This window comes from Xiphophorus hellerii, chromosome 19, assembly GCF_003331165.1.
Source record: "Xiphophorus hellerii strain 12219 chromosome 19, Xiphophorus_hellerii-4.1, whole genome shotgun sequence".
Lineage (NCBI taxonomy): Eukaryota > Metazoa > Chordata > Actinopteri > Cyprinodontiformes > Poeciliidae > Xiphophorus > Xiphophorus hellerii.
This window is the reverse complement of record NC_045690.1, coordinates 25,604,094-25,629,447: the sequence shown is the minus strand read 5'-3', so window position 1 is coordinate 25,629,447 and position 25,354 is coordinate 25,604,094. Positions and strand designations below refer to the sequence as shown.

General features: G+C 38.4%; 2 protein-coding genes across 3 annotated transcripts in view; one reads left to right on the top strand and one right to left on the bottom strand.

Annotated features, from left to right (window-relative positions):
- Positions 1-25,354, top strand: part of LOC116708618 (MAP/microtubule affinity-regulating kinase 3-like) — a gene marked incomplete at its 5' end in the record, with an annotated part of 485,947 nt that overhangs the window by 430,933 nt on the left and 29,660 nt on the right. The gene's annotated exons all lie outside the window — the stretch shown is intronic.
- The window catches only part of loxl3b (lysyl oxidase-like 3b), a 30,442-nt gene continuing 5,589 nt past the window's right edge, over positions 502-25,354 (bottom strand). The window contains exons 2-16 of one of the 2 annotated variants that reach the window (XM_032546498.1): positions 24,297-24,608; positions 23,442-23,605; positions 21,193-21,410; positions 17,648-17,713; positions 15,428-15,484; positions 14,028-14,235; positions 12,926-13,106; positions 10,797-10,951; positions 9,506-9,676; positions 4,898-5,057; positions 3,802-4,045; positions 3,176-3,291; positions 2,430-2,566; positions 1,625-1,736; positions 502-1,534 (exon numbers count right to left, since the gene is read on the bottom strand). In XM_032546498.1, the coding sequence (XP_032402389.1) occupies positions 1,461-1,534; positions 1,625-1,736; positions 2,430-2,566; positions 3,176-3,291; positions 3,802-4,045; positions 4,898-5,057; positions 9,506-9,676; positions 10,797-10,951; positions 12,926-13,106; positions 14,028-14,235; positions 15,428-15,484; positions 17,648-17,713; positions 21,193-21,410; positions 23,442-23,605; positions 24,297-24,608 (2,375 nt within the window). In that variant the 3' untranslated portion in view covers positions 502-1,460. The remainder of the gene's footprint in view (positions 1,535-1,624; positions 1,737-2,429; positions 2,567-3,175; positions 3,292-3,801; positions 4,046-4,897; positions 5,058-9,505; positions 9,677-10,796; positions 10,952-12,925; positions 13,107-14,027; positions 14,236-15,427; positions 15,485-17,647; positions 17,714-21,192; positions 21,411-23,441; positions 23,606-24,296; positions 24,609-25,354) is intronic. The other variant, XM_032546499.1, reaches the window with a different exon arrangement.

Sequence of the window (25,354 nt, the reverse complement as noted above, 5' to 3'; positions counted from 1 at the left end):
ACCAACACGGACCAGCTCATGCTCGACAACTCGTCTGCTAATCTTCCATCAGCCTAGGTTAGCATGTTTATGGGATGAGGATGATCTGAGGTAACCCTCCAGAAACCTGCCTCAGCCTTTGAGCAAATCAATAACACCTTTAATCCCAGGTAGTTGATGAGAACGGGACTAGAAACACTTTCATTTTGTATTTATACATTAGACGAATCTAAACTGGATTAGACTTACTTCTTCTCAGGTGGATAACAATACTGCTGCTTCATACTGCCATTAGTAAGCTGGTGTGAAGCTGTGCACATGGTTAATGTGATTGGTAAGAGGGGTTAATGGGATTGCCCCGCCGTGGTTAATGGAGACTGGGATAATCAGTGGATTGGGATGAACCCATAAACACCAGAGGAACTCACACAGTCAGAACATCACTCATGTTTAATCACATTCTGAGATCTGAAGATGGGGTAAAAACAGAAAACTGATTATATATATATATAAAATGCAGAATTATCATTCAATTGAGCTTTATTTGATGCAAGTGTGGTTGCACACATATATAACCACACTTGTTATATATAACAAGTGTGGTTATATCAGCAATACAAACACACATCTTCGTTAGTTTTTTCTGCTAATGCAGAGGAACGTCTGTGACTATGAGGCTGAGCTAAACCCAGCCTGGAACGACGCACGGCTTTGAACTGGAGAGAAAACTTGCTGATAAACGCATACCGGAAATAAATACATTCACAAAATATCGCAGCAGTTCTAACATACAAGAAACTCAAATTTGCATAACCAAAATTGGGATGGGAGACAGAAAACCCTGGATGTTTTTGTAAAGGTTTGCGTTTAAATCACATTTACTGATCAAATTGTAGCAAAATGCTCACTGGAGTAAAACAACAGGTCATTGTTGTACAGTACATACAGTTTGGTGGCATTAGAACACTGATAAAACTGCATCTTGGTAAATTTGTTCCCTTCCTGGGGTTACAGTGCCTTGAAAAAGTAGTTCTACCATTTCATTTTTCTTGTTGAAACCACAAACTCAATCAGATCTCTGGGGCTTTGGGTCATGTTTCGGTTGCTTAAAACAAACTAAATATGAGTGTATTGGGTTCCATGTTTGGACTCTGCATACTAAAGGCAAATAAATCTTGTTATACGTTTAATACCAAAACATTAAAGCTTCATTCAGGCCTTGCAACTAAAACATTCAATAGAGGATTGTACATCGTGTCAAACATCGACTGTAAAACTCTAAAATCTGAATTTGTAAAAAAAAAAAAAGGAAGTACAGACTCACATTAAACTAGAGGACATAATCATAACCACTTGAATATTCAAGTATAAAAACAACTATGAAGGAATATTATAGGGATTCATGTAAGCACCTGAAAACAAATAGAAATACAGAGACAGATTTTTATTCATCCATCCCACAGCGGAGGCGGCGTCTATAGTTAGGAGATCCTGTTGTTTATCTGTCCGGGGTATTTCTCAAATCTTTTCTCTGCCTCCTCACTGAATGCGTCGCCTGGAAGACATTAGAAAAGGTGGCAGCTTTAGTGAGTTTCAACAAGTTTTACGTAACGTTTGAGCAGTTTGGCTGTTCCTGAGTGGCTACCGATGTGACAGTTGTGGAGCCAAATCCTGTGTCCATCGTATTTGCAGTTGCATTTCATGCCGTTGTTTGTGAAGTCGCTCTCGGCCACTTCGTAATTCGGATTGATCACGACCTGAACGGGCAAGAAAAAGCAGAGATAGACGACGAAGACTGGCTACGCTGAAGTAATCAATCAAAAGTTGCAACTTTTAAAATTCATCTCAACGTCATTGAGAGATCTTTGTAGAAAGATCCTGAACTATGACAGCCATGTCATGTTGAATGAGATAACGGCTTAGACTTCAAGTACCGTCTATAGTAGGGGTGCAACAATTGCATTTTTCTGGCCGAATACCCAATCTTTAAAAAAGATCCTTACTGATATCAATTTTTGGATTTTCAGATCTTTGCGGAGATAGTCAAGATCACTGGATAAGATCGGTTTCACATGAAAGTATCGGCCGATTGTCAATCACCCAAAATTAAGGAGCCAATTTGTCGACCGATACATTGAGTGCCCTTCACACCATATTGACAACACATTCAATATCACGCAGAATCTGGATGGTCTCAAACTATGAGGTTCCTCAAGGCTCAATACTCGGTTCACTACTCTTCCCCATTTCAAATATCCTTCTAGCAGAAGGATCATCAACTCATCAGCTGCTGCCTGGGAACAGCAGCTGATGAGTTGATGGTTTGTGGCCAGTGTGCAACTCTGTCGCTTAGTCACCAGAGAATTTGAAGGAAGAAAGATCTGTGATACAACATGGTCACGCCGGCACCTGGCAGGCTGCGTGCTCCACATAAAACCCCACACACTCACCTGCATGATGTAGTTTCCAGGTTTGACGTCCGTGATGTCAAGCCACTGGCAGTCAATGTCGTGGCGGTACAAGTCCCAGCAACCGACCGTGATGCCCTGATCGCCAAAGTTGGCGCACTCGTATCGTTTGGAAATACCTGATCGATACGGATAAAGAGTGGGAGTTACCGTGGGAGCCTAAAGACATCAACTGAACGCTCACGGCTCACCCAAACTATCCACACCGTTGGCAGAGTTAGGTTTAATCAGCATGTTTCTTCAGATTGGAGGTAATATAATTTTTTTCAAAGAGGTGATTGAAAATCTTTGGATGGAAGACGGCGGCTCAGTGGGTAGGTAGAGTTATTGTCTTCCAATCGGAAGGTTGTGGGTTTGATTTCAGTTTCCTCTTGTCACATGTTGGTACCAATCAATTTCTAAAGTGCTTTGGGTTGTCAAAAGGACAGGAAAAGCTCCATTTACCATTGACGGACCTGAACCAACTGTAAATACTTAGAGCTCATCAGTGAACACAACAAAGTAACTGGTCAACATGAAAAGTTTTGATTGCTCTTATTATCCACTTATTACTGAGAAGGACATAAATAATGGTCCACATGAATGGAATACAAATAAATAAGTATCTGTATAATTTACAGTCATAAGCAAAGTTCTTCTCTGGGTGACGATCACATAAAATAAAATGTTTTCTTTTTTTCTTCTTTTTTCCAGATTGTAACCTTGTCTAGTCAAAGCATGAGACTGACCTTCTTGACATTCTGTGTCCTCCAAGCAGAAACTGGCTTTGTGGCCCTCTGCCACTTTGCTGCCGTTAGCGTTCAGCAGGTCATAGTGGGTGAAGACGTCCATGCTGTGATAGTGGCTGGGTGAAAAGTCAGAGCGGCATGAATTAGACTCAAACCAGAAAGTCATCTACTTCAAGGTCAACATAATGTTGAAAGTTGTGGTATTTTGTTGCTACGTTGCTCTATTGTTTTCTGTAACTTACAGCAGTTAATGAACTAGTTGATGCTGTCGAAAATATTCACTTTTTTACATTTTCTGTCATGTTACAGCCACAAACCTCAAAGTAGACAAGAGATGAAAGGTTTTCAAATCACTTCACAAACAAAGAAACAGAAAAATCTGTCACTTTATTGAGCCCACCTGTGGAAACTTTGATTAGGCCATTCTAACACACAAGCGTAGATCCAGTTCATCCCATTATAACTGGCTGTTTGTTTTGTTTCTTTCCTTCCTTCAAAAGATATTTTAACTGACCACAAAAAAGTAATAATAATATTATGTTTGCTCTGTCACACATATCTTTCATCGTTTCCTGCTCGTTGTGTCTTGCGTTCAAATTCATATCCGACTTTACGTTGTACGTTACCCGTGACAGGCGTGCCACACCCACGAGTGGCGCCCGGCTTTGGGCTTGAAGTCGGCCCGGCCGACGTTGTGGATCTGGGAGGAGAAGCGGAGCAGCCGCCGGTGTCCGTACGGCCAGTTGGCTTTGGCCGCAGACTTGGACAGGCAGTCCTCCTCGGCGGCGCAGTAGAGCATGTGCAGAGGACGGTCCTCGATGTAGACCGTCTGCTCCACCAGGGAGGCGTTCAGGACGAGGTCGGAGGCGGCTGGACACGCAGGGGGGGGGGACAGAGACTGGGCTGAGGGACTGTCTCATTTCAACATTTCATTCTAAAGCATCAACATTTTATACTAAAGCATTAATATGTGGAACAATGTGTGTGTGAATTGTTGTGGAAGACACTTCCTGTTGCTTCCAGAGACCCAAAAATTAACTTCTTCAGCATGAAGCTGTGCAAGTATAAATACTCCATGTTGAAAATTAAGTACTGTTAAAAAAATGCCTCCGCTAATACATTATCTTAAAATATGTTTTTATAGTAGCACAATTTGAAAAGTTTAAATATTAGTACGTGAGTTTTTTTTTTTTTTAAGTAAGCTAACTACAGTTAGCTTCTGCAGTTAAAAAATATCCAAACAGTTGAAATGAACATGTGGGTGAGGCGGTATTTAGAAAAATACTGAGTAACTGATCAAAACATTAATCAGTTAATATTTAAAAATTACATCATCAGACGGACCAAAATCTAAAGTTATATGGAAGTTTTGGTATTTCAACAACCAAAATGAAAATAATTCATTGAATAATTACAAAATAACAAAATCAGGCAAAAGAAACATTTCTTTAAATTGAAACTTATGAAACTTTGACAAAAACTAATTTTTTTATGGTGTATTAATGGCTAAAATAAGTTTGTTCTTCATTTAATAAAGTTACCAACAGAGTGTATCCAGAAATAATTCTCAACTAAGAGCAGCGATACTTCATCATAAAGTTAATCAAGTAAAAGTGAAAAGTACAGCGTCAGTAAAAATACTCCTGAAAGTGATTAACAGTTACTCCAGCGAATGTAACTAGTTACTGCCCCCTTCTGGTTGTTTCCGGGGCTTTAACTCACTCTCTGAGCAGATGACTCCTGCTGAAAACTTTGCGGCCGCCTTCTGGCAGTTGACGGTTTTGTGATGCTGGCACTGGCTCAGAGCCATCTCACTTCCTGTGCACTTCACGCCGCTCATCACCATCTCTGTGACGTTGCTGCTGTCCCAGTACCAGGTTTCCTTACCGGCGGTTAAAAAAAAAAAAAAGATAACACAGAAACGAACGAACAAAAGAAAGAGAGAGAAACAGTGCATGGTGATCAGGACAGATTCACACGCGGCGCCTCAGAGTTCAGGTTTTATGTGGCAGCTCTGTAAACCAGATGTGCAGGACTTGGCTGCTGACTGGAGACAAAAAGTTCAAGACAACCTTCAGCTGGAAAAAGTGCTACAATTTAAAAATAATACTAAAGACGCTAATAAATACCCAATAAACCAGATATTGATTCAATATTTACTCAAATACAAAAGGCACATCGCTTCATTAAAAAAAACATTTATGTACAACACAACCACATACATTAAGGTATTACACTGGGATTTCAGTTGACATTATGTCTATTATTATGTTGAATTTATGTTTATATCTTCTATTCTTCTGTCTGTTCTATTTTGTTCTAAATAAAGTGATTGGGGAAAACAAAATGAGAAAGTGAGGAGGGAAAACCGAACTTCACCCTGCGGTAAATGAGAGCGTGAGCATAAACGGCTAGCTACGTGAAGACAGCCGCTAGCCAAAACTTCAACACAGAAGTCAAACTTTATCCAACTGGAAGTTTACAAAGCAGTCAGGTGAATTAGCACTTAAAAATTTATTTGGAAAAATTCATTTAGGGGAAGCTCAGTGCGCTAAACATCTTCACAGTTAGCAAAAACGCTAAAGTGCTAAGCTAAAAATTAGCTCTGCTGTTGGCACATTAGATGGCGCCCCCCACTGTCACTCGCTATTCTTTGCATGAACTGAAAATAAAGTGGCGCAAAGACATGGCTGCACAATGACCTGCTTCATTCTGTTGGTTTGTCATAAGACATTGTTTTTTATTATATTGACATTTGCATTGTAAAAGTTTGGAAGTGGTCAGGATATTGTTTTTTTAGGTGATGTATCATATACAGTACTTCTGTGCTTTGGATTCATTTTGGGAATTAAGTCAAATGATTTTAACGTAAGAACCAGAAGATTCAAGTAATTATTTCACAATGCCCAGAATCATGTTTTTTTTATTGTTACTGTGACTGACTCTACATCTCAATTAAACAACTAAAACATTCATTTTTAGCTTACTAGCTTCTGTTTTTTGTGACTCTCATAACCTCTACTGTGATCATCCTTCATATAAGATGACTTCCAAATATTTGAGTTGTTTACTCCGATCCTCATCAACTTGTTGGTGCAAATCTTTACCTTTCAATCAATTTAGCATGATCAGATGTGGAAAAATAATGAGCTATCGTTGCTAAGTGTTTTAGCTTGCCTGCTTATCTCATCTACTGGGGGATGAAACGGCTTCAAACATTTGTTTTCTAGCTGTGCCACACATTTTCAGCTCCTACTCACGGTGACGGCGTGCATGGCGTAGCCGAGCCCTAGCTGCCTGCAGGCCACCATGGCCTCCTTCGTCGTCCAGCCTGTGCTGCACAGTGTGCCCCACTTGGACCCAACCTGAACCTCCACCCGGCCTTCGTAGCTGCTTCTGCCGCCCGCTATCCGGATCTGTGGAAGCGTCCTGCTGGGAGTCAGACGGGGGACAAGCTTCCTGTCCTGTCTGCGACCCGTCTAAACTAAAGACTACCCGGTGTTTATATACAGTCGACGGAAAATGTGCTGGTTAGTCTGCTGAGGCCCAGGGGATCGCCGTGGTTTCCACATGAGGTCACAGTGGTGAGCAGCTCTGACTTTGATTAGAAGCTCTGCATGGGGCTATTTTTAGCTCTTCCACATGGAACAGGCCTGTGGCGACTATGTAAATATTCCATGTCCAGAAAGATATATATTGCATATGCATAATTATAATAATACTGTATAGAACCATAAACATATTTGCTAAAACTGGGACCATGTTGTGACAGTTGGTTGTGAAAAAATAAATAAATCATTCAATCAATCTCCTTCACATCCTCTCTGAGTTACCATTGCCGTTTAAAGAAATGCCCCCAAAACAACCAATCACAGCCAGGAGGAGGGTCTTAGAGCTGTCAATCAACTCATGTATGCCCTGCTAAATATCCTAATGGCGGAGAAACAATTTACCATCACAGAAAAACATTTATCTGCCGTCATAGGTGGCTATGCTAACTAGCCTTAGCATTAGCTTAGCAGCGAGCTATGTGATTTACAGCGCTAAGGCCCACCTCCTTTCTCTGATTGCTTGTTTGTAGTTAGCACTAGGAAAAGTAAGAGGAACTCAATTTTTTCACAAGTTTTCTGTCATGCCATATTTTCGCGACATGGTGACAATTTCAACAACTATGTAAAAAAATATTTCTTAGAAAAGTTACATACTGCAGCTTTAATAATGAAAATAATAATTTTTAAAAAACGACATTTATTTATCATTCGAATTAAGCAAAGCCTCTTGATGTAATTAAATGACTCCCAGTGTCGTATATTTGACCACGCAGTAAATTCACAGACATCAGTAGCGGCTGACCAACAACATTAGATTCCCAGACACATTGTTACGTGACGGTTAACACACTCCGGTCGCTGCTGCCAAACAGGCTGCAGTCAGACCTTAGAGTCAGGCCGAAATGATGCGGTTTTCTTTTTCTTCGAACAGAAGCAGAACGTTTACACACCCTCAACGTGGCCGTGGATGTCAGATACATTTTTAGCTTCTTACAGATAGATTTGAACAGTTCTTTTTGCATGGTGGAAGGATTCTGCTAGAAACTACCTCAATACATTTAAATAACAAGAAGAGAGTCCAAATGTTTCAATTATTGCGCCTAGTGTCAAAATTATACGTACAGGTCCAAATATACGTATACAGGTCCAATTATATTAGGTTAAGTATTGAATCCTCAGTAAAATGTTGACTAACCACACTGTTTTTATTTGTTTGTTTGTTGGTTTTCTCATTTAAGTTTTTAAGAGTTTGAATTAGCGTTCAACACGTAAAATGTTCAATTCCCTTAAAGCATAGAGAAACCACAATGTTCTTTGTTTTTTCTCATTAAGGTTTTATTAAGAGTTTGGATTAGTATTCAACCTCTGTTCCACACATAAAGTGTCAAAGCCCTTTTTAAACAGAGAAACCACACTGGTTTTGTAGCCATCAGCAAACAATTGGTTTTATTCGGACTTTTCTCAGGATGTAGTTTGTATTCCTCATTTTGTAGTGTTTATTTAGTTGCTTAAAGGTCAAAACAGGGATTGAAATGGGGGAAAGTGGGTTAGAAATTAAGCTTTTGAATGTTATTTAGGTTTCTGCATGTTTCATAACTCAAATGTAAAACCTTTTTAAGACCATTATGAATAAAATGTAAGACTTATATCATGACAGAGATGTACAGGAGGAATGTAGGGGACCAAAACTCTTTTGTGGCTCTTGATAGCAGTTTTGTGCTTCTCACATCGAACATGGCTCTTTAGTTAGCCGGCTAGCTAGCTAGAGAGCTAGAGGTTTAGGTTATTTGTTAACTAGATAGCCAGTAAGCCATATGCTAGCTGCTAATGGCTTGTTTGTTTGCTAGCTAGTAAGCAGGTGTTAGCAGCTCCTTGTTACCAGCAGATTTAACCTGCCTGAGTCACAGAACCGAGTGAGTAAAGATGTCTGCGCACGACTCAAACGTTTGCCTAATGGAAAAGTTTTGCAAGAAAAAACCTAGTTAGAATACACGACACTAAATAGTCCAACCACGACCAAATTTAAGACCTGTGTTTAACGTATTTAAAACCAACCTACATTTTCTTGAATGAATTTAAGACTTTTTAAAGATCTTTTAAGGATGCACAAAGACTCTGTTATTGACAGTTTGTGGACCATCTATGGTTAAAATCCGTCTATATGGAACCACATAATTTAAATAAAACCATTTCTGATTGGTCAAATATCCAGGCGGAATTATGACATCACTGTGCTAATGGCTTCAAAAGGTTTTCTTTCCTGTGTAGGAATGTGAATATATATTTTCATACAATAAGTTTGTGCTACAAAATATGGTTCTCTTATTCACTTGGACCTTGTGGAAAAATACGTAAGCAGGATATATTGATGAAAGATGATGAAAAAATAAAAATATTCATAATAATAAAAAGTGTCTCTCTTTAAACTTACAGAGGGACATTATCCATTTTTTGTGTTAATATAGTTAATTTTGAGGATCAGAGGAAGTCTGTAATCTAATTCTGGAGCTAATTCTTCTTGTTGAAATGTATCCAAGTTGTTTGGTGCATAATTTGTTCTACACTGAAAAAGAAGAGAAGTCCAAATGCATCATCCATTTATGGCCATAGTGAGAATATGTTAGTTTTGCACTGGTTCTACAGAAAGAACGCACCATAACATTAAAAAAAACAAACAAACTGCCCATCTGACAGTACATTAAATTTGCATATGCAATATAAATCAAAAGAAAGCAAACATTTGCTTTGCAGCAGCAAATTGTCTTTGTTAATAACCTACTTGCAGGCCCTGGTTAGCGTAGCCCAAACCCAGCTGCCTGCAGGCTACCATGGCCTCCCTGGTGGTCCAGGTCTCACCACAGATCAGACCCCAGCTCTCCGTCCCGTTAGCGTCAGAGCTCAGCACCTCCACGCGGCCCTCAAAGCGGCTCCGTCCGCCTGTGATCCGGATCTGTGTGAGACCAGGGGGTTAGGCTACATGCTACATGCTACAAAGCAGAGCGTAGACACAGACGGAGCAGATTCCTCAGAAATCCTCCTGAAACAAAAGGAAGCTCTGGGTTTGGTCAGAAATATTTCTTATGTTTTGTGTAAAAGCTCAAAGTTACTAGTGAAGATTTTATTTTTGTTCCTTTCATTGACGAAAGGGGAAATTTTACACAAACCATTTGTGGCATCTACTGGAGATCAGGTCAATAAAAAACAAAACATGAAGCTGTGCAAGTTGAAAATCAAGCACTGTTAACAAATGCCTTCACTAATACATTACCTTAAAATATGTTTTTCGAGGAGCATAATTTGAAAAGAGTTGAAATATTAGTAAGTTACAGATGCAAGTTTTTTTGAAAGTTAGCTAACCACAGTTAGCTTCTGCAGTTAGCTAACTAGCTCCGGCAGTTAGCTATGTAGTTTCTGCAGTTATCTAGCTAGTTAACTATCTCTTGTAGTTAGCTAACTAGTTAACTAGCTCAGTAGCTCCTGCAGTTAGCTTTGCATCTCACATTTCTGTAACAGACTAGTGTTAGAGTAGCAAATCTATGTACAAGTACATCTAAAAAACATGGAATATTGTGAAAAATAATATTTTTTGACTCCAGAAGCTGAATTCATATATTATAAGAGTCATAGTGACACATCCCAATCAGCAAATTAGACATTTCTAATTGTTCTAATGTAGCATTCAAATTTTCTGAGACACTGAATTTTGGGTTTTATCTGTTCTCCGTGGTCAACAAGATAAAAAGGCTGTAAATATTTCTCTCTACGCGTCATAAATCTATTTATTTTTCACATTGTGAAAGGTGACAATTATTAAACTTTTTCATAATATTAAAGTTTTCTTTTAGATGTACTTGGTAATAAACACAAATGAATGCACTAAAAGGAATGGGAACAACAGATATTTCAGAAGTTTGTTCCATTCTGCTATTCTATAAAAATCTTAAACTAATACAACCTGGTGTGAAAAACTCAGTAAGTCATTTTTTACTTGCTAATCTAAAACCAAACAACGTAACATGAAGCATCCAAACAGTTGAAATGAACATGTGGGTGAGGCGGTTCGGTCTGACCGAGTTCTCCTGGCCCATGTACGGGATGTTGCAGCGAACAGCGGCGTCCTCCGTGTGCTGGCAATCCTCCGCCGTGATGTTTTTAAACGGGCAGTTCCAGATCGACTTCTCGTTCCCGACACACTTCACCTCGTTCATGTAGATCGGACCCATTCCTGGGAAAAGATATAATCTGAGGTCAGACCAGTTCAAGGAGCAATGGGAAATTATACTTTGTTTTAGAGAAAAAACATCCAAAACATCACAATGACTGACGTCAATGCATCTGTTTTTATTTTGGGCGTTTGACCAGCATAATGCATAATAATTGTGAAGCGGGGAAGACAGGATGCGTAGCTTCAAAATAAAAGTCTGAAAAGTTTTGCGTTGGTTAGCATTTTTGCTAATACACTTTTACTTAAACATCTCTACGCATAAATGCAGTGCAACTAATGACCAACATGTCACCTAATAATTACCCTTATATTTTTTATTAATTCCCGTTCAGTAAAGACAATATAGAGAAAAATTATTTTAGAGACATGAAGGATTTAAGTTAGGCAACAGACTCTAAACCAGCTGACAGAGAATGCCTTATATTAAAGCAGAATAATGTGAGGATGGCACAGTCAAAGTAAAGCCCAAAATTTAACTGTGGATCTATGGTGAGACGTCAAAATTCATGTTCACACAATCTGTAGGAGATTAAGCTATTTTATAAAGATTTTTTTTTTTTTTAAAAAAAGCTTCATTTAAGCTATTTTATAAAGATAAAAAAAAAGCTTCATTCTTTTTATGTCGTTTCAAAAATGGTAATCAAAAAACAACTTTTTGGTATAAAAAAAAAAAAAAAAAAAACAGAAACAAAATACCTGCAGCTGTTATTGCAAGTTAAAGTGGATCTGCAAAGCCTGGACTCACTCAATTTTCAAGAAAATTTAGAAAATGATGTATTATATTATTGCATATTGCAATAAAATAAAACGTTTCATGCTTTATAAGTGTTCCGCAGGGCATTGTCTGCGTCAACTCCTCGAACACGCCATAAATGGAGGGATTCATTGGACGTGCCAAGAAGGAATTCTGGACTTTTAGCATGTTTGCATCACTAGCGTCCATGAATGGCCGTCCTTCAGCAGCTCGTGCTTCTGACTTCCATTAGAAAGTCTCGGACACGTCCAGCCAGTGTTTGGTCAGACGTTAGTCCGACCACAGCACTTCCTCTAACAGATCCAACTTTCTCTGAGAAGAGAGTTACTTCCTGGTGTTTCCGAGAACTGCTGCTGAAAAGACGGCCTGTTTTCTACCATGGTAGAGTTTCTGGCCTGTTTGCCCAAAACACCTTATTGAGGAAAGTCCTAGATTATAATTACGCACATTTCCACATGTAGACCTCGATGTTTTCCTGTGAAGCATCACTAGACTTTTTTGTTTGCGAATGTTTCCACAGAGAAATGACGTAAGATAATTCTTAAAGGGCCGGTGCCGTGTGTTTTTCAGGTACTTAATTATAACACAATCAAATAATGTTACCTTCGGTTGTAAGAAAAAAATCTTGCATATATCTTACACGACTTTAAAGAAATTTGACTTAGCAATTTAATGCCTTGAAATTGGGCCTCTGTCTCTTTAAGAAGCTCCTGCTCTTTCCGTCACTCTGCCTTCAGGAAGTCATCACAACACGGCTCCTCCATCAAGCCGTTTCCATTGTTTTATCTTAATCATAATATCCATAAAAAGTATTCTCCAAAAAAAATTCTGCGGAGGGACAGAAAAATCCAAACGATTTTATGTTCCATTCTCATTTCCTCTGTAATCGTAGCAGCTGCTGTGATACTTGCACTTTGAATCTTGACATCAAGATTATTGAATCAGAGTTTGTAATTAGAGAGAAAAAATTTGATTTGCATATGTTATTTTAAACACTTCAGAAATCCCTGTGAAACTCGTCGGTGAAATGAATCCAAGAAAAGCACAATAGTTCACGATGTAGCTCTAAATATGTTGTGTAATATTCACATGATCCTAAAAAAAAACAACAAAAAAAAAAACTCAAAATTGAATTTACAATTTACACAAACAACCAGAGCTCAGAGGTACAGTGGCGATCAGTTGTTTGTGTTGCAGTCGTTCTGCTCATCAGTGTTCACCTTGTCCCATGCGGGCTCCCGTCAGAGCTTCCTTTGCGCTGCCGAAGCCCAGCTCCCGGCACACGACGCTGGCGGACAGCAGGCTCCAGCGGTCGTCGCACACCGTCCCCCACTCGTTGTCTTTGAGCACTTCCACCCGGCCTTCCCCCAGCCTGGCGCCGCCCTTCAGCCGCACGTTGCTCTGACAACATGGAAACGCGTTTCTGCGTGAGTCTGTGAACATGGAGCAGTCTGGCACGTCCTAACCACTTAGTTTAGACGACATTACTGCCGCTGAGGTACAACACCTTACAAAAGCATTCATATTCCTGAACATTTCTGCATTTTGTCATGAAATGCCTGCAAACTTCAGTGTATTTTATTGATATTTGAGGAGATTGACCAAAAGGCTTAACTGTGAAATGGAAGGAAGATGATACATTTAATAAATAAAAATCTCCAAAATATATCCTTCCTGAATTAGAACTATTGGGCGACTTTTTTTCTACCAGCTTTATAAATCTGAAAAATGAATCCATCTGATAGGATGGAGAGGACCTGACTGTATGTTCAGTTCAGCTCAGTTTAGTTTGATTCAGTTCAAATCATTTCAGCTTCACTTAATTTAGTTGGATTCAGTTCCGTTCAGTTCAATTCTATTGAAAATTACTTTATCTCAAAGGGGAATTAAATGCAACTCATTTCATTCTCAGAAAGTTCTTGGGGTGTTGATGCTGTGGGCAGGAAGGGCCTCCAGCAGCAGTCAGTCTCACCACAAATCAAAAGAAGCCTCTGACTGAAGTCACCGTTGCTGTCATAAAATGCTAACAACTCAACATCTGGGCAGCAGAGACGATAATCCACAGCAACATGTTCTGGACGACATCATCAGTTGTTGGAAAGTTCTGCTAATCCACCTCATTTGCTTTTGCTGCTCCTCATTAAATCTCTAGCTTATATAACATCATTTTTGACATACAGCGAAAACTTTTTGGTCTCATCTGTTCAGAGAACAGTCCACACACAAAACAAGTAAAATATATTGAAGTTGCAGCGAAACAAAATGCGAAGAAAAAAAAAAAAATCCTTAATTTCATCCTTCTGTTCCTGAGGATCTCCTTACCGAGACTTTAACTTTCTTTTTCAGAGAGCTGTTTTGCATGAACAGAGGGCCGGGCATGCAGCTCACGACGACGGGCATGCCGCCGGCGCAGGTCGCCGTGGCATTTCGCTTGTTGAACTCAAGGGGGCAGGCCGCCAGGTGGACCTCTGACCCCAAACACGCCACAGAGCGGAGCAGGTACAGGTTCTTCTGCCGCTCCAGGTACAACCTGAGGGAGGCAGACGGAGATATATATATATATATATATATATATATATATATATATATATATATATATATATATATATATATATATATGTTGGCATTTATGTGATACAATAAAATATTTTCCCACAAATGATTACAGGAACAAAACGGCAAAAACAAACCAAGTTGAAGTGAGATACAAAACACTAAGATATATAAAGAGGACAGTAGAAGTTTTTCCAAAATGACATTTTCATACATTTGTCTTTTTTTTGACATGACACACATCTATACTAATATGTATCAGTTCTAATCTTTTTTAGGAAATTAGAAATCAAAATATTTGGTATGTAAGAAGGGAGAATTGTTATCGCCTCATGTTGGCAGCGGCTAAAATTTTAATAGCTAACAGTAACAAAATAATACTTATTATTACTTTAATAAGCAGCCACAAAACTGCAGTGTAAATTTTAAATATAAGAATGACACAGAATTGGGAAAAAAAATAATATTGAAAATATAGTTTCACTGAAAAAAGACAGTAATAATAATCTAATAAAAATGATAATTTCATATATCCATATGAAGTATGTAGCACTGAAGACATCAGTGTCTCTCAGGCTCATCCTTCTTAGTTATTGATGAACTTTTGTTAGGATTTTTATGCAAAAAATCTCTTCTTTATTTTGTAGATCTTTGTTATCTGTGTTTACCTCAGTTGCTTGGCAACCGATGAACAACCAGTCCAAGGTGTTAATAACAATCCCATCTTTCATTATGTTTGTGCAGTATGTGCCGTTTCCTCTGTTCACTACAAAACTAACTTGAGTTTATGAACATGGTTTATATTCAGATGTAAAATATGTGTCAGTCGCTGCATGTTAGACAAAATAATCACATCTACAGTTCTGTTCAACATCATTGCTTTTGTTTTTTTGTTTGCTAATAGTCACTTTTTTCATTTTTGAAGTTTGTAGAAGCAGCATAATGTTACATTAATGTGCTTTGATCCAGGCTATTTCATTACGGCTATGGATGAATGGAAGGTGGTCAGATAGAAAATGTGAAGTCTGACTTTTTTCTTCTACTTCACAATTATGCATCACTCCAACACATCAAGTCCATTGATCAGTTTTATAGTTACTTTGCAAGGTGATATATGTTTGTTTTAGACACCATCTATCTACCAAATGAGTTGTGTATCCTCAGATTACCTTTTGCTGCGGTTGCTCTGTTTAGACATAGAGCTAGCTTTAGCTTTGGATGGCTGCCTGCAAGGTAAAAACGAGTGAGTCTGCACAGAAATCATAACAACAACCAATCAGGAAGCAGAACTAGAATCCAAAACATAAACATGACCAAAGGAAAGTATATGGACGTCTTTCTACTTACAGTGTATATTATTCTGGTTGGCAGTCCAGTGGAAGTACTGACTGTTTGGTTGGTGAGTCCATATATTACTACGGCTTTGGTACTAAACATGCAGTAAGGAAAAAGTGAAATATTCTGAATGCAGCTATACTTTGTCAATGTGAACATAAAGTTCCAGAGTTTGACTTGTATAGATCTGCTTTCTACTGACAGAGCGTTGATGGGTTCTTCAGCTCTCTTTGTACAGAGCAACAGTGAGAGGCTCATAATTCCTAGATTTTAGATTTTAATCTGGTCAAGAGCTAAATCAGGTAGAATCTGCACAACGCAAAACCAAGTCAAAGGAAAATGTCTGATTCTGTGTTAATATGCCAAAAAAAAAAACCCACAATGAAACAATAATACAAAAAATATACAATTATCAAACAGTCAAGTTGGTAAAACAATCGACTTTTTATAAACTAATTAATCACTTTTGTCTGAACATAAAAATTGTTAATCTTGAAAAAGCGAATTAAGATTAAAATGTATCAAACAAACTGAATTCATTTACATTTTTAATACTTCTGAAAATGTTATTTAAAGCATAGGATGGTGTTTGTCTTCATCACTTCAACTCAGATATTTAGTAAAAAAAGAAAACAACAAATCGACATTTTATCAGAAATTCATGTTTTTTCTTGTCTTTCTCTGTTTGTGCTCTGGTAACGTGTTCCTACTTTCCCATTAGAAAATAAAAAGGACAAATTATTTCAGTTTATCCTTAAAAGTTTAAATTTTCACAATTCCTTTTTTCAGCTTCAGATTTTATACTTTCAGGTTACTTTTAGATTTTGCAAGTACAAGTCTCTTTTTTTACAACTTTAAAGCAACAAACAAAACTCTATTATCAAAGTGAGCAAGCATTATGGCTTTTATTGATCTCCATATTAGTCTCGTCTCCTGAGGCTCAGCTAATCAAAACCAAACACTAGAAATTATTTGCAGACTCTACCAGATGGAGGTCTTGTTATCCCGACCCAAAGATCTGCAGGTCGTTTAGCTGAAGAACCCAGCAGCTCCTCATTAAAGCCAGTCATACAGATGAAAGGCATCTCCAGCTCCTATTTAACAAAAAGCACTATTGAGTGAAAGAATATGATAGTTTGCAGGCACAACACAGACAGACACAGTCATGGACGAAATCTCGCAAAAACTGGGCGATGAAATAAATAAATAAATCAACTATTTTGGATGCATTTAACATCATAAAATGTGTTCAGAGGGGCAGTATTATGCGTTTCCAGCCACATAGTGACATTTAATAGCACAATAAAGTTACCTTCAGTTGTTATAAAAGTGCTATTTATATCAAATATGACTTTGATATTTAATGGCTTGAAATTGGGCCTTTGTCTCTTTAAGAAGCTCCTGCTCTTCGTGAAACTCCGCCTTCAGGAAGTCATCACAACATGGCTCCTCTACTGACCCTTTAACAACGTTTTTACCAGCGTTGCTCTGAGAAGTAGCTCGTATTGTGAGTTCAGCAGATGCTCAGTTCCACCAGGTGTTTGCTAATTGCTTCTGGCTAGTCTGAAGGAGCTGAGTGGGGAAGAGGCGCTCTGTGAGGAGGAGGCTCGGTAGCCTCGAAACTGAAGATAAGAGAAGGAGCTTCGTCCTCAAAGGCGGAGCCAGGTCCATCGAGGTGTTTTGCACAGCTGAGTGGTTGCCATGGAAATTAAAGTATTCCTCAAACATTCATGAAAGAATCGAAGCAACACTCCAGCTGTGTTTTGGATGAGGGAATAACATTATTAGATGGTATAAAACTGAAAAAAATCATAATACTGCCCCTTTAAAGCAGGAATAGTTGAGGTCAGAGAATGTAAATAATATGTTTTTGTAAGATGACTGATCCCTATCTGTGTGACAAAAAAAGGAAATAAAAAAAAGTTTCCCTGAATGGGAAGATTCAGAAAGCAAAAAGCAGGAACAGATGACTATTATCTAGAAGTAAATGACTGTTTTCTAAGCCAACAGGAAACTCACTGGCAACAGCGACAGGCATTCCTGCTACAGCGTACCTTCCAGCAGCTGAGACATTAACCTTTGGACCGGAGGCCTTCTCAGCAGCTCGCTTTTTCAGACGTCTGCAACAGCGAGACAGTGGGATCCATCACACAAGGGAGAGAAACTACACTTTCAAACACTCGCTGTCACCGTCAGTGTTCGATCTTCTTAAACACAACGTCTGTGTCCTACAGCGCTGAGCGGCGAGGAGCATTTCTGACATTCCACAGGTCTCCGGTAGATCGCGTTACAGCGCGTATGGAGGGCCAATAAGTTAGTTTAAAAGAAAAACAAAGTGAAACTGAAAATATTTTTTGTTTTGGAACTGAAGAAAAACCTGATTTGGAACTGTAAGAAAAGATTTGAAACTGAAAATAATAACAATAACAATAATAAAATTAATAATAATAATAATAATAATCAAAAACAACGATTCGGAACTGAAAAATTATGTGAAAAATAAAAAAAGATTTGAAACTGGAAAAAATGTTCAAAACTACTTTTCAGATTTAAGGGTATTTTTTCAGCTTCAATTTTCTTTTTTTCTGAACAAAGTTTATGGCAAAATTTAGTTCCATACCAACTCTTAGTCAGAATTACAGAGCTGCTCCTCTTACAGGTTTTTTTTCGGTGGCTGTTCTCATTTTGAGCGCCTGACCTCCTCCAGACCCCGGGCTGCTCCCGAGAGCCTCACACATGGCTGGGAGAAAACGCGAGTTCCCCTCTGCAAACCCCTCCTACTGCTCTGTGTGAAGGCCTGAACTGGAGAGCAGCCAGGAATGTGTGTCCTCGTTCAGGGAGGACCGGATGGAAGAAGAAACTAACTAAAACACACTTAAACTGTAGCTGTAATATCCTTTGTTTTCATGTTTATGAATCTATTTATTAGTGTTGCGAGTTGTTGTGAAGTCCCCCCCCCCACCCCCCCACACACAAGCGGTTCACGTCAGCTGTTGACATAAGCTGGTCTGCAAAACGACGACTGAGAAGGTTGGAAGAAAATCCCCAGAGTCCTTTGGTTGTTCACCATTTTTTGAAAACGGTAACTTCTGTTGAGTATTCATCACCAGTCAATGAATACAGAATCACAATACAGTACTTTGACCTTTTTTTAATTCTGCACCTAAAAATTTATCAAAATATGAACCAACTAAAGCTACTACTATTAACTAATAAAAACTAAACAAAAAAATATTTCACAAACAACAACTAATAAAAACAAGCAAACGCACACTAAAATGACAACCCAAAACTATTATAACCTTGGTATGGACTTTGAAAGCGATATTTTGGGGATGGTTACCATGACAATCACTAAAACTGAAAACACAGAGAATAAAGAAAGTTAAAGCCAAGCTGTTATTAATCTTTTTGACATTTTTTAGAAAGATTCAGCAAACTGTCACAGTTCTGACGGGCCCACATATAATGTACAATTATAAAATTAATATGAATGTTTTAGTCAAATGTTAGAATACAAATGTTTCATCTCACTTTACACCATGCAGGCGCTCTGTCTGCCCTGATGATTCAATCAACTCCACATGCTGAATACCCAATGTGGCACCAACTGCAGGCAGCCTGGCCAACTTTCTGATTAATTTAGCAAATATTTATATGTACCATCAATTCCTATGTTGAGCCAATCCTTTAACGTGGAAGAAATTTTTTAAAAAGAGATCAAATTCCCCATTTTGATATAGTAAAACACTGCACTACTACAAACTTCATCTCAGCGCCTGCAATTTATAAAAACTAAATACATCACACATATTTCAAAGATGTTCAGGCTCACATAATAAATTCTTCAATCCAAAAATAAAAATAGCAAAACAGGAAGCAGGTTAGTGATTATTCTCCAGTGACAATAGAGGCCGAGGAGATGAATTAAAGCATAATATCTTTGAAAAAGAAAAACATAAACATATGGAAAATATACGACAGAAAGATCCGGAAAACTAACTTCTGCCATGAGAGCTGTTGTCACTTGAGACTTTTGGCAGAGACGTCCACCTCCACAATCTCCACTCGCTGACAAACAAAGGAGATCCTGCTTGTGGCTTAGTCAAAGGAAAGAAACTGTGTTTCTGAATGTCTTACTCTGAGAGGAATGATAGTGTCACACAAACTTCCCCAAACTCGACAATCCCTGTTGTCAGGACTGTTAGAACATCATTACGGCTCTTTCTATGCCTGTTCTGTTTTGATAAGTCAGCAAAAAATGGCTGACAAATTCAACGGGTAATTATGATAATCAAATATGATGTCAGTATTGACCGCAAACAGCTTTCAGTACAACGGTTTTATATATATTTTTTAATCTAATCTCAACTGTCAAAAACATTCAGAAGAATCCAGACCTGTGATTATTTGCTATTAATTAAGGATTAAGCCAAAACAGAAATGCTGTGTGTGAAAAAAACATTTATATCATTTCATGTTTCTAATGTTTCCGTAAGGTTTATGAAGCAGCAGCGACTGATTATGAGAAAGAGTGACCACTTCCAAAAACAAAATACCCTTCCACATCCTCAGAAGAAATCCCTGCTGCCCACCAAGCTTTCATGTGTTTCCAAGGCATTTACAAACTAATTAAAGCCAATTATTCTGGTAGGTTTTTCCATGAAGGGAAAAGTTTTATGACAGCCGCTAATGTTGCCAGGAGTAAATGTTCCAGAAAATTCTCTCCAAAGTGAGTAAAGTGAGCAGAGAGGTTCTACATGTCCAAATTAGAGCGCTAAATGTTAAACCTTATGACAGAAGATTTAGAAAAAGACTCAACATTCGTCTATTTTTTTTAGAAGAGTTGTCATAGATTTTCTGATAAAAAAAAGAGAGTGGCAGCAGAATTTAAGACTGAAAAGTGGAATATGAACAAACTACGAGATTTCAAATAGATGTGACAAAAAAAACAAATAATAATAATGCTTAAAAAAAAACCCATTCCAGAGGAAAATATACTGACTTTAATCTCAGAAATGTGAATTCTGAGATTAAAATTAGAATTCTAAAACCAGTGGTCTACCATCCTCACCTGTAGAAATGTGAGATAATCTGTTATGATAAAGAGCCAAAGTGTTGCAATGTCCCAGTCAAAGTCCAGACCTCATCTAGACCAAATGCTCTGGTCAAACCTGAAGACAGCTGTTCACACAACAAACGTCTGCAAAGTTCACTGAACCGAAGCAACATGGCCAGAAGAGAAGGCCGACATTCCTCCACACTGATGAAAGCCTGGAGTTTATCTGGGTTTTCCACTCACAGCATTTCTATTTCACCAACATGACGCCTCAAAAACTGTGGAATCTGTAGGTTCACATAACTTTAGATTACAAAAGTTTATTACCCAACAAGGCCAGATTATTGTCAATATGTCATGATGCATGAAAACTAACATATAGGAGGATGTACTTTCTTTTTCCCGTGACTTTGTCTATTTATCTATGATGTGTCATCTTCGTAAAAAAAAAAGAACAAAGCAAAACACAATTTCAGCGTAAACCTTCCTACCTCCCCACAGACCGGAGCTTCAAAGGTTCTACTTGGGCCCGTTTCTTACTTGTAGAAGTTCTTGTTGACCTTCCGTTCATGCGGGAATCCCAGCATGCCGCAGACCACTCGGGTGTTCTTGATGGTCCATCCCACGTCACAGATCTGAGCCCAGCCGTCCTTGTGTTTGACCTCCACCACACCCTCGGTGATGGGCAGCTTCCTCCTGGCCGTGCCGACGACGGGCCGGAGCCGCACCTCCTCCACCTTCTTCTCGTCAACTTGAGCCTGGAATAGAAAAGATCAAATAAAAATATTCAATTCTAATTCAAAAATACTTTATTGAGCAGCAACGGGAAATTGAATAAGAAACAGTTGTGCAAAAAAAGCAACTTATCCGCCAGAAACGCAGAAATTAAAGATTCAAAAATGAACGTCTGAATTAGAGATTCACCGATCTGATATTAATATCTGTATCAGCCCCGATATTGACAAAAATTCTACATCATGATCGTGACAATGTGCTCAGTCCATAAGGGCAGATCTATTAAATGTAATTCTACGTTTTGTGCTCTGAGCGACCACATGCTTTACTATTTATTTTACACCACAAATATAATTTCTAAATGCACTTCCTGAACCATTTGACAGAAGATTTGTTGCAGTTTATTTTGACATGTTGGACCAACGTAGTCATTTGTCAGTTTCAGTTTCTTTATTATTTATTTTACATTTGCTGTTCTATTCCTAATTATGACCAACTGAACAAATTAAAGTTTTTTTGTTTTTCCATGTTTCATCAAGCTTGTGAATCTATTGGCATATTTAAGTGTGCTGTACTGATGCAGAGCTATTAAATGTATAATTCAGTGCATTTAGCTCTTTGTTTAAGAAAAAGAAACATTTTAAGTCAATGCAGAACTGTGGTTCTGTATTGGATCGCTATCAGCCGATACTATATCTCAGATATCGGTATTGGAAGTGAAAAAAGTAATTTGGTGCATCCCTGGTCTGAATGATCAGATAACACAGGAAAGAAAATATACATTTAAAGCATTTGAGAAATTCGTTGTTCCATATGTTCATATAGCAACGTCTTCCAGATTTTTTCTGCCACGACAAATAGAGAAACTGAATAAAACAGTCACTGCAGTTCAGCTCACTGTACATGTGAAAGCCATGAGTCACTTCCATTGGGGCTTTATTTGGAAAGAAAATTGGCAGCAGTCAGAGATTAAAATCTGGTCGCCATGTTTGACCGAAACACACTACAGGACAGAGTTTATGAAGATTAAAATGACAGTCCTTTAATGTTATGAACATTCTTTTCTAATAATGCACAACAAAGCGGCACCTTGGAAGCATTAAATGTGACTCTAGAAGCCAGTATAGATGTGTGACCAGACTAAACTGGTTCCAGCTGGACCACATGGTCCTGCCGGACTGGGATTCTCAGGTTATAGCAAACAAGGTTAGTTTTAGCGTTTTCTTAAAACCTGCTGAACTCCTTGAAAGCGAGTGCCTCACAAAGGTATCGCCAAGTGTCCAAAATGTATTAAACTTGATTCTACTTGTTTCCCCCCATACAATTAGAATGTTTATGTGGTAAACCCAAACAAAAAGCATGCATAAAACCAAAGGCATTTTATTTAGATAAATCAGAATAAAGGGGGGATCAATACAAATATACACCACCCTTTAAATTTTTCACAGGCAAGTATTTTTTGAAAACAATGAGTCGCTTTCCTTCCAATTCACAATTAAATCAAATATAACTTTAAAGAAATTTTACTTCCCAATTTAACAACTTACAATTAGGTCACTGTCTCTTTAAAAACTGCTGCTTTTTCTGAAACTCCGCCTTCAGGAAGTCATCACAACATGGCTCCTCTATTAACATGCATGAAAGAATCAAAGCGACACTCCAGGTATGTTTTTGATGAGGGAACAACATTATAACATCATGTGAAGCTAAAGAAAAATGTCGATTGTACTTAATTCTGACTCTTCAAAAGAAACACAGATAACAGAATTTGTGTTCAACATTTGAGAAAAATTGAATTATGTAATAAGTTAAAACAAGTAAAGTAAGACGCAGACGCATGTTATAACAATATATTTGTAATACAGAACTGTACAGTAAAGGCATGTGGCAACCAGAGGACATACAGCCACAGAAGTACTGAATAAACTAATTTTTTCATGACCCATGGCAATATATATATATATATATATATTTTAAAGCCTTTATATGAATTTATAACAGATCTCAATTATTCAGAGGAATCAGAGTTTTAGTTTTTTTTTTAAGCAACTTACGTCAATAATGTTTGAGTCCACAAAGCCAAGAATCCTCTCATCTTTGCAAACCACTCCAGCATCTTCATCGTGAGTGCAGTCGCTGTTTCCCCATCCTCGAGACTTGCACAACTCAATGCTCTTCTCCCCTCCGCTACACAACACGTTGTCCAACCAGATCTTTCCTGTAAAGGAAGACGCTTACTTAGGCTCCAGGAAATTCTCAGTTCGGAGGATAAAAACAAATCCATACCTGGGTTGTTAATACATTTTGGATTCTATTTTTACTGAACTTTATAACAACAACAAAAAAATCCTAAAATTGAAATGATTTCATAGCACAATATATTTTTTTTCACATTGGTCAGTACTTTTTAATGGGTTTTTTTTTGTCTTTTAATCATGCATTTTCTATAGTGCCATTATATAGCACACGCTAGTAACAGCTCCTGCAAGACTAGCCAGCAGCAATTAGCAAACACCTGGTGGGGCTGTTGACCTGCTGAGCTCATTGTAGGAGCTACCTCTCAGTGACACGCTGGTAAAAACATTGTTAAAAGGTTAATAGAGGAGCCATGTTGTGACGACTGCCTGAAGGCGGAGTTTCAGAAAGAGTCAAAGCTTCTTAAAAAGACAGAGGTTCAATTTCAAAGCCTTAAATTAGTCATGTTTGACATGCAGTACAGACCAAAAGTTTGGACACACAGTTGTGTCCAAACTTTTGGTCTGTACTGTATATAGCATTTTTTATAACAACTAAAGGTAACAGACTTACTTTATTGTGCTATAAAATGGCCCTGTGTGCCTGGAAACACATAACACTGTCTATATTTACTAACAATGAAACCCCATGTGACTGAGTGAAGGAGCTCTGACCTTGTCCGTTGCCGTATTTGGCGCTGTGAGTCCATCCAGTGGCTGAGACGAAGCCCAGCTGTCGGCAGAGGACGTTGGCGTTGGCTATAGAGAAGTCGTCGTCGCAGATGGTTCCCCACTCTCCCTTGTAGAAGAGCTCTATCCGGCCCTCGTTGTGTTTGCGGGGGTATCCGGCCAGGCGGACCTTCAGCTGCTGCGGTGCCCCGGACGGAGTGGGCGCTGTGGTCTGGGTTAAACAACAAGGAAACCACAACCCAAACAGAAGGCTGACCGCTAACTGCCACGTGTGCCTCGACTTCTCCATCCTTTCAGCTGCAAACAAAGGAGAGAGGGAGAGAAAAAAACAAGGGTATGGACAGATGTTTAACTCCAGGAAAATGTAAGAAGTAACTAACTCTACCACAATTTACATGTTTTGTTCCTACTCCTAACTTGACCACTTAAGTGTCTCTGTGGACGTTTTTCCAACAAATGCAAGGAGTTTAAGGTCAATTCCAAAAAGCCACAGCACTGCTGCTTGAACAAAAAAATCATTAATAAATTACATAAAGAAACGCAACAAGTAATAAGAAATCATTTTAAAAAGAAGGTTACAGAATGAAGCGGGAACCTGGTCAGCACTTGTGAGGAAGTTCATGTGAGTTGAGCTACTTTGGCATTTTAATTCGTACCATCTGGTCAGGCCATACGTCAACAAATTGGGGGGCTAATCGCTACAAAATAAATGCCTGTTTGCCTCATTTCATAACAATTCTCAGAGAAGACATTTTTTATCCTTCGATACTCAAGATACCCAGCAAAAATAGTCCTCCCCTTTAAACTTTACCACATTCTGTCACGTTACAAACAACAAATACCAGTGTATTTCTTTTTTTTAAAAATTCTTTTATTGGAATGTTCTGTGATTGACCAACATGAACACAAAGAAAATTGATATCTGGTTCTCAGAGGTTTCTGGGGTGTTTGTTGTCAGCTCCCCCTGAATCAAAACTATAGAGTCACGTACAGTGGGAATCACAGAAGTTACGTCTTTGGGAATCCAGATGAACTTAGAATTA